The sequence below is a fragment of the Oryza sativa genome, chromosome 7 (genome assembly GCF_034140825.1).
Source record: "Oryza sativa Japonica Group chromosome 7, ASM3414082v1".
Classification (NCBI taxonomy): domain Eukaryota; kingdom Viridiplantae; phylum Streptophyta; class Magnoliopsida; order Poales; family Poaceae; genus Oryza; species Oryza sativa.
The window spans coordinates 28893468-28902361 of record NC_089041.1 but is presented as its reverse complement, the minus strand read 5'-3'; the positions used below and the strand labels follow the sequence as shown (position 1 = coordinate 28902361).

The window sequence follows — 8894 nt, the reverse complement described above, 5'->3', positions numbered from 1 at the left end:
GTTTTAATTGATTGATTTTGGACATCGACTGTGATTTTTGCAGATGGGAGCATCAAAGAAGGTCATGCAAATCTTCAACTGGTTCTTTGCATCATCTGGAAGGATAAGGATTAAGTCACTCTAAGTCGAAGTTATTTCGAGTCAACTAGGCGAGCTAGGACATACACATGCCTGGGGAGCTTAATAACTGCAGATATAATTAATGACAGGCGCTGTGCAGTGTCAGGCCAAGCCTTGGAAGGACTCAGGCTCCAAGAGGGAGGGCTGACGATAAGTCTGAAGAATCTGAAGAACTGAAGATGGACGGCAAGGCAGATGACGCGCTACAGGGCGACAGGGAGGAGGCGCCTATCCTGGGCTGGGGGCGTCGTCATAAGAAGCCCAGTGTGCGTGTTGTCGGGCCAGAGTGGGTCAAGTAACTAAGTCCATCCTGCGCGATGGCGTGCGTGAGTTGTGCTGTTCCGACAGCTGTCATGAGGTGTTGAGACTGATATAAACAGGAGAACGAACAGAGGAGAGGGTATGAACTGAGATCACTTGGAGGCGATGGCGGCGGAGGCCTGATCCTGTTGGATTAGGATAATACAATCGTGATCTCGAATATCTGAGTCCTTAGCTAGTTTGCTCTTGTTAGTAACCCTAACAAAATTGGTATCAGAGCCAAACTCGCCCCTCTAATCTCTTGATTCGGCTGTGAAATTCCGGGGGAAGGATTGGGGCTGTTCTTCGGATCAGACCCCGCGAAAAGGCAACTTGCCTTCCTCAGGTTAGCTGAATTCGGAGCGTGGGTGAGTTGGTGTGTGAGATCGAGACGAGAGTGGAGGTATGGCGCAGGATAGTAAGTTGGATTTGCTGTTGAAGTCAATGGCGGAAAACGAGAAGAAACGGGAAGAGGCTGAGGCCCGCATGCGAGCTGATTTCGCAGAACTTAAGAAGTCTCTGGAGATCAGGTTGCCCGCGGTGGAGAAGAAGGTGGATGACCTCGGGATCGATCTGGTGGCGCTGAGTAACAAGGTGGAGCAATTGGAGCACAACCCCAATCAGCCTCCTTCAGGAGATGAATTCGCCGGCAAGGTGACGACCGTGGCGTTACCCAAGAAGGAGCCGATCTACAAGGCGACACCACCGACCAAAGGTACGCGTGAGCTTGACCCCACTTCTCCTGTTCATCATTCAAATGAGGGTTGGGGATCTCAGTTTGAAAACACGGGGTTCAGTGCCAGGATGATTGGTAATGTACCGCCCATGTCCTGTCCGCAATTCAACGGAGATAACCCTCACATGTGGAAATCCAACTGTGAAGTGTATTTTGATGTGTATGGGATTCATCCTCAAAATTGGGTCAAGGTAGCCACTCTGAATTTTTGTGGGAACACAGCGTTCTGGCTTCAGTCAGTGAGGGCTCAGTTGATGGGGGTCACTTGGTTTGAATTATGTGACAGAGTTTGTGCTAGATTCTCTCGGGACAGACAGCAAGCTCTTATTAGACAGTGGATTCATGTTTCTCAGACTTCTTCTGTGGCTGATTATGTGGATAGGTTCGATAGTATCATGCATCAATTGTTGGCTTATGGGGGGGCAAATGAACCTATCTATTTTGTGACCAAATTTGTGGATGGACTCAAGGACAATATCAGGGTTGGTGTGATGGGGCACAGGCCACAGGACCTGGACACTGCATGTACTTTAGCTCTTTTGCAGAAAGAAGCTTTGGAAGGTGTCCAGGCTATCAATGTCAAGAAAAATGACTCTGGAACCTTTGTTAAATCTAAATCCACCTCAAATTTTTCTCAGTCTGTCCTTCCTAGCAAGAGTACAGCCTTGATAAATACTGAAGAGAAAAGGAGTGCAGAGTTTAGCAGGCCCAAGGATGATAAGATATCGGCCCTCAGAGCTTACAGAAGATCAAAGGGGCTCTGTTTTGTTTGTGGTGAGAGATGGAGTAAGGATCACAAATGTGCTACATCAGTCCAACTCCATATTGTTGAGGAGTTGATTCATGCCCTGCAATCTGGAGGTGAAGAAAATAGCTGTTCTGATGGAACTCCTGAAATTGATGACGATTCTTTGATGGCAATATCATTTCATGCTTTGCATGGTACCGATTCTCCTAAGTCAATTAGACTCAGAGGCTGGGTCCAGGGTACAGAGTTACTCATGCTGGTGGATTCGGGTAGTACTCATTCTTTTATTGACACTAAGATTGGCTCCAAATTGCATGGTGTCCAGAAATTACTTCAGACCATTAAGGTACAAGTGGCTGATGGAGGGCAGATAGCTTGTGATATGTTTTTGCCTAAGTGCAACTGGTGGACACAGGGTCATAATTTTACCAGTGATTTCAGGTTATTGCCACTGGGTAATTATGATGTGATATTGGGAATGGATTGGCTGGAGCAGTTTAGCCCTATGCAAATTGATTGGATTCATAAGTGGCTTGAATTCCAACATCAACATCAGCTGGTGAAACTTCAGGGCATTGTTCCTCAGACTGATTGCTGTCCAACCATAACAGGAGCACAGTTACAGGGTATGTCCAAGAATGGATCTATCATGTGTATGGTTCAGCTGAATGCTGTGGAAGTTCCTGAACATGCTGTCATCCCCACTATTGTACAACCCTTACTTCAAGAATTTCAGGAACTATTCTCTGAACCTACTGAATTACCTCCTAAGAGAACATGTGACCACCATATTCCCCTCATTGAAGGAGCCAAACCTGTCAATTTGAGACCCTACCGGTATAAGCCAGCTCTGAAAGATGAAATCGAAAAACAAGTCACTGAAATGCTTAAGACTGGAGTCATTCAACCCAGCCACAGTCCTTTCTCTTCTCCTGCCCTTCTTGTCAAGAAAAAAGATGGATCCTGGCGTCTCTGTATTGATTATCGACAGTTGAACAATATCACTGTCAAGAGCAAGTATCCTGTCCCAGTAATAGAAGAGCTGTTAGATGAATTATCAGGGGCCCAGTGGTTTTCCAAGTTAGATTTAAGAGCTGGATACCATCAGATCAGAATGGCTGAGGGAGATGAGTATAAAACAGCCTTCCAAACTCATTCTGGGCATTATGAGTACAAGGTGATGTCCTTTGGCCTTACTGGGGCCCCAGCTACTTTCCTTAATGCCATGAATGACACATTGTCCCCTGTCCTAAGGAAATTTGTCTTGGTCTTTTTTGATGACATTTTGATTTATAGTCCCACATTGGAATCACATCTGCTCCACATCAGAACAGTTTTACAATTACTCTCTGCTAGTCAGTGGAAGGTCAAACTAAGTAAGTGTTCCTTTGCTCAACAAGAGATATCTTATTTAGGACACGTGATAGGAGTTCAAAGAGTATCTACTGACCCACGAAAGATTCAAGATGTAGTTAATTGGACCCAACCAACTACTATCAAGAAGTTGAGGGGCTTTCTGGGCTTAGCAGGTTATTATAGAAAATTTGTTAAGAATTTCGGTGTGATCAGCCGACCCCTGACTCAATTACTCAAAAAGGGAATACCATTCAAGTGGACTGAGGAAACTGAAACTGCTTTTCAACAACTTAAACAAGCATTATGCTCTGCTCCTGTACTCGCATTGCCAGATTTTTCTAAATCATTCACTGTAGAAACTGATGCCAGTGAACTTGGGATTGGAGCTGTTCTTTCTCAAGACAAGCATCCCATTGCTTTCCTTAGCAGAGCTCTTGGTCCTAAAACTAAACGCTTGTCCACCTATGAAAAGGAATACATGGCTATATTGCTGGCTGTAGAACATTGGAGACCATACCTGCAGCATGGGGAATTTACTATCCTCACTGATCATCATAGTTTGATGCATTTAACTGATCAACGGTTGCATACTCCTTGGCAACAGAAGGCTTTCACTAAGCTCTTGGGTCTTCAGTATAAGATCTGCTATCGAAAGGGTTCTTCTAATGCTGCTGCCGATGCTCTTTCAAGAAGGGAGCCATTTACCAGTGAGATACACGCTGTGTCTGAATGTGTACCGCTATGGATGCAAGACCTGATTCAAGGTTATGATCAGGATCCTCACACCAAGCAGATCATTTCGGAGCTAATTGTCAATGGTAGCAGCAGACCCCACTATCAATTGTGCAATGGAGTATTGAAGTACAAGGGCAGAATTTGGGTGGGAGACAATCCTGCATTGCAGCACAGGATCATCACTGAGGTTCACTCTACTCCTTTCGGTGATCACTCAGGTTTTCCTGTAACCTATAGAAAAGCTAAAGGCATGTTTGCTTGGACTGGAATGAAGAAAATGATTAAGACTCATCTGCAGTCCTGTCAAGTTTGCTTGCAAGCCAAGCCAGACAGGGCTAAATATCCTGGACTACTGCAGCCGTTGCCAGTTCCAGCTGGAGCATGGCAAGTGATTTCGCTTGATTTTATAGAAGGGTTGCCACGTTCATCTCATTATAATTGTGTGTTGGTGGTAATTGATAAGTTCTCCAAATACAGTCACTTTATTCCCCTTTCCCACCCTTTCACAGCAAGTGCAGTAGCTCAAGAGTTCATGAAACACATCTACAAGCTCCATGGCCTACCTCATGTGATTATTTCTGATAGAGATAAGATTTTCACGAGTCAATTTTGGGAGCAGCTCTTCTCTAAGTCTGGAACTAAACTGCATAAAAGTTCAGCTTATCATCCTCAAACGGATGGGCAAACCGAACGAGTTAATCAGTGTCTGGAAATTTATCTTCGTTGCTTTGTGCATGCTACTCCAAGGAAGTGGGCATCTTGGTAGTATCTTGCTGAATTCTGGTATAACAACTCCTTTCACTCTACTTTGGGCAAAACTCCTTTTGAAGTCTTATATGGGTACACTCCAGCTCACTTTGGCATTACTATAGAGGATTGTCAGATCACTGATTTGCAGGAATGGCATAATGAGCGGAAGCTGATGCAACAGTTATTACAGCAGCATCTTCATCGAGCTCAACAACAGATGAAACATCAAGCTGATAAGAAATGCAGTTTCAGGCAGTTTAAAGTAGGGGATTGGGTGTACTTAAAACTACAGCCTTATGTACAGACGTCGGTAGCTCAACGTGCTTGTCACAAATTGGCTTTCCGCTACTTTGGCCCATTTCAGATTCTTGACAGGGTGGGATCTGTTGCTTATCGCTTACAGCTACCAGCTGGCAGTTCCATTCATCCAGTGTTTCATGTGTCCCAATTACGAGCTGCTGTGGGGTTTTCTAAACCAGTGCAAGAGGAATTACCATCTTCCTTGGGAGCATTTCAGATTCCCCTCCAATTCTTGGATAAACGTCTGACTAAAAAAGGTAATCGCGTTGTGGTTCAATTACTGACGCATTGGTCAGATTCATCTGCAGAGGATTCCACTTGGGAGGATATGGAGGATTTATGCAATCGCTTTCCGCGAGCATTGGCTTGGGGACAAGCCAATTTTCAAGAATGGGGGATTGTCAGGCCAAGCCTTGGAAGGACTCAGGCTCCAGGAGGGAGGGCTGACGACAAGTCTGAAGAATCTGAAGAACTGAAGATGGACGGCAAGGCAGATGACGCGCTACAGGGCGACAGGGAGGAGGCACCTATCCTGGGCCGGGGGCGTCGTCATAAGAAGCCCAGTGTGCGTGTTGTCGGGCCAGAGTGGGCCAAGTAACTAAGTCCATCCTGCGCGATGGCGTGCGTGAGTTGTGCTGTTCCGACAGCTGTCATGAGGTGTTGAGACTGATATAAACAGAAGAACGAACAGAGGAGAGGGTATGAACTGAGATCACTTGGAGGCGATGGCGGCGGAGGCCTGATCCTGTTGGATTAGGATAATACAATCGTGATCTCGAATATCTTAGTCCTTAGCTAGTTTGCTCTTGTTAGTAACCCTAACATGCAGAAAGTGTGTTTGTAGGTTTGAAATTGAATTATACTGAATGATGTAGTAGTAGTAGTTAAAAATCGATTTCAAAATTTGAATGACGATGGCGACATGAACACAAGTGGACGACTTGGTACGCTGCACACAATGAGCGCGGAGAGGGATGGACGACAGTGCATACTGCATGTGTACATTTCATTTTTATTCCAAGTTGTTCTTTTGCAAGCTAGCTACGGCAAACAGTGCAATAAGAGTTCAAAAAATGTTTCGATCGGTCGGCGCAAAATGTTTGGATGGTTCCTTCAAAATTTCTGTATAAATCCACGAAGCAAATTAACGTACACTCCTGTGAGTGTGAATAAGCATAGCGCAGAGATCAACAATTGTGGCTGTTTGACCAATAATCTGCGGCGTGCTTCAGGTACACACTGCGTATTTTTCAGAGATACACAGCATGTGTACGTACGTATTTGTGGTTTATAACTTCATATAGAAGAAAAATCAATCCAGCTTGACAATATTATGTTTGTTGCACCTTTTGTGGGACGATCAGATAGTCTGCAAACGTGTGACCGGTGCATTTATTTTCATGTCACCAAAAAGATCATAAAAAATATATTTTTTATACAGATGACATATCACTCCACAAGCATATATGTTTGAATTTAAATTTATTATTTTCTCTTATTTATATATATATTGAATTTAAACTTACATATTTATAAAGTGTTACAGAGTTGGTCGATTCCCAACGTCCGCCTGCGCACTTCCATTTTTTCTCTACTGTTGCACGAATCTTGGAGGTAACCCAAAGGCTAGAAAATCGATTAGTTTTGTTAAGAGCCAATTTTTTTCTCTCCTATCCCCGCTGCACGAATCTTGGAGGTAATCCAAAGGCTAGAAAATTGATAATATTTATAAAAAAACTGTCGCCAAATTTTTAGCACTTCTTTTTTTATAATAACGTTTTAAGCAATATGTACAATATATGGGGAGCTCAGTGAAATATTCCAACCATGCAGCGTTTTGCAAAGAAGTAACCGAGCACAAGGACATATTTAGGCAAGGGAGTTAATCTCGCGGGCATTTGCATGAGGGCTCTTCAGAATTCAGTGTACACGATCAAATTCTTGCAAACACGCCACTTTCTCGGACACAATTTGATCCAAGAAAGCGTGAACATGATCACTGATCAGTGCAAAGCACAAATATCGATTTCAGTGGCATATATAGCCTTATTATTGTCCCCTCATGCACTCAGAATTTTCGTTGATGATCACCGCTAATTAATTCACCTTGGAGCAGACGAGCCTGATTTGTCCCTGCGTTCCCGTCAACGGGGCGATGTTCCCCATCTTCACCATGGCCGCCGCGAAGTCCCTTCTGAACCTCGACGGCCCGGACGCGTACGACCGGACCTGGCCGTCGACGGCGCCGCCGTTGAAGAGCACCTGGTCGGAGTGCAGGAGCCCCTTGTTCGACAGCAGGTTGGTGTAGTAGGCGTTGTCGAACGCGGTGGGCGTCGTCGTGTCCAGCGGCGCCAGGTTGCCGTCGCCGCTGCCCGTCGGCCGCGGGCAGCTGGCCTTGAGCGCCGCCGCGAAGGCGGCGTCGATGTTGGTCTCGTTGTAGAGCCTGTCGCGGAAGTTTTGGCACTGCGCCTGCCCGACCGTGTGCGCGCCGGAGAGCGCCACCATGTCGGCTTGGCTCAGCCCCTTGGCGGCGAACGAGGCGGTGAGGTTGGCGACGTCGAAGGACGGAGGTGGCAGGTCGCTGTTCGCCAGCGCCAAGCTCGCCGTCGTCGAGTCACGCCTCCCGAGAAGAACCCTCCATGACGGCCCACCCAACTGCACACACACAAGTTCAGTTCGCCGCTCGCCGTATAGTACGTATAGCTGCGCGCTCAAGGATGGGCATGATCTTACGGCGACGACGGAGTCGCGGGCGGCGACGGCGAGGATGTCGGCGCAGGAGACGGTCTGCTTGCACGCGGCCTCGACCTGCGCCTTGATGTTGTCGACGACGTTGAATCCTCTGATGGATCCGACGTTGGGGTTCGCCCCCTGCTCGCCGGTGAAGTTGGCCGTGTCGTTCAGCAGTACGGACGCGTCGCACCCCTGATCCATGTCACCCACGATGCACAACACACAATTAGCACGTTGAGTTAATTTTTTCAGGTTAATTCAGAGTAGTAGTAGGAACTAGTATGACTTGAGAGCAAATTCGGTGGCCATAGTCTCTCTAATCCAACGTCAACACAGTGCTACGAGTCCATTCTGTTCTGACGCAGCACATTAAACTGGAAGAGAGACTGAAAGAGTGTAAAGAACTGAAACTGCAAAGGCTGCGACCACAATGTAATTGACTGATGGATATAAAAATGTAAGTCAAGTAGTGTGGAAATGCACGACTTGCTTGGACAAAGCAGTCATGGAAGTGAAGCCTGAGCAGTGACGCCCCCATGCGAGGCTCCTGCGCCACCGCAGCTCTCACGCCGGCCCTGATGATGGCCAGAGCTCTCGGGCACGACCTCGAATAGAATGTAGCCGACAGTTGTTGCCCGGAGACTGAACCTGCAAGTGCTAGACACAAGAGCAACAGGACTGACAGACAAGAGGCCATTGTCAATCTACAATGCAAACAACTCTGTGTGTGTATGCAATGGCCTGAATTGCATGTGTTGCATATGTGCATTTATATGTGAGAGCTAAATGTGTTGTCATTTTTGCGCCCGTGACAGTCTGTTGGTAGCATGTCAGCCATATGCTGCATATTTTTTAGAGATGTGATGTACTTATGATGCGTTTTGTTCATGGTTTTAGTATGGTTACTATCACAATGCATGGACATGGAAGCCACACGACGGCAACCCTGCTAGCTGGTACGATATGGTTATGGGAGAGAAATCACGATCATCGCTAAAAGGTTGAGAATATTGGTTGGTCATGTACTCCTGTCTGATAAGCCTGAATATAGAACAGAGCATGCATGCTTGCTTGGGTTTGGCTTTATTAAGTGGACATGGAGAATGTAAAGAAGAT

The 8894-nt window shown here is 46.2% G+C and overlaps 2 protein-coding genes across 3 annotated transcripts; one reads left to right on the top strand and one right to left on the bottom strand.

The window, feature by feature from the left end:
* The first annotated feature begins 522 nt into the window (after positions 1-522).
* Positions 523-5873, top strand: LOC136357323 (uncharacterized). 2 transcript variants are annotated; one of them, XM_066312494.1, is made up of 2 exons: positions 523-1135; positions 5354-5873. In XM_066312494.1, the coding sequence occupies exons 1-2, from the start codon at positions 826-828 to the stop codon at positions 5641-5643; spliced, it is 600 nt and encodes a 199-aa protein (XP_066168591.1). In that variant the 5' UTR covers positions 523-825; the 3' UTR covers positions 5644-5873. The 2 variants fall into 2 exon arrangements, with proteins under 2 accessions (XP_066168591.1, XP_066168590.1); XM_066312493.1 differs by having other exon boundaries at positions 5342-5873.
* Positions 5874-6913: 1040 nt separating this feature from the next.
* LOC4344276 (peroxidase 70) lies at positions 6914-8542 on the bottom strand. Its single transcript, XM_015791729.3, has 3 exons — positions 8269-8542; positions 7779-7970; positions 6914-7700 (listed from the first exon to the last, which is right to left on the bottom strand). Exons 1-3 carry the CDS (start codon positions 8473-8475, stop codon positions 7143-7145), a joined length of 957 nt encoding a protein of 318 aa, XP_015647215.2. The 5' UTR covers positions 8476-8542; the 3' UTR covers positions 6914-7142.
* Positions 8543-8894: the final 352 nt, after the last annotated feature.

What these genes read in the sequence shown, in the direction of transcription:
- LOC4344276 (XM_015791729.3), bottom strand. Translation starts at nt 8,475, where the DNA reads ATGGCCTCTTGTCTGTCAGTCCTGTTGCTCTTGTGTCTAGCACTTGCA. An exon ending in TCCATGACTGCTTTGTCCAA is followed by an intron (nt 7,971 to 8,268) that starts GCAAGTCGTGCA and finishes GACATGGATCAG; the next exon opens with GGGTGCGACGCGTCCGTACT. An exon ending in CCCGCGACTCCGTCGTCGCC is followed by an intron (nt 7,701 to 7,778) that starts GTAAGATCATGC and finishes GTGTGTGTGCAG; the next exon opens with TTGGGTGGGCCGTCATGGAG.
- LOC136357323 (XM_066312493.1), top strand. Translation starts at nt 826, where the DNA reads ATGGCGCAGGATAGTAAGTTGGATTTGCTGTTGAAGTCAATGGCGGAA. An exon ending in GGCGACACCACCGACCAAAG is followed by an intron (nt 1,136 to 5,341) that starts GTACGCGTGAGC and finishes CGCATTGGTCAG; the next exon opens with ATTCATCTGCAGAGGATTCC.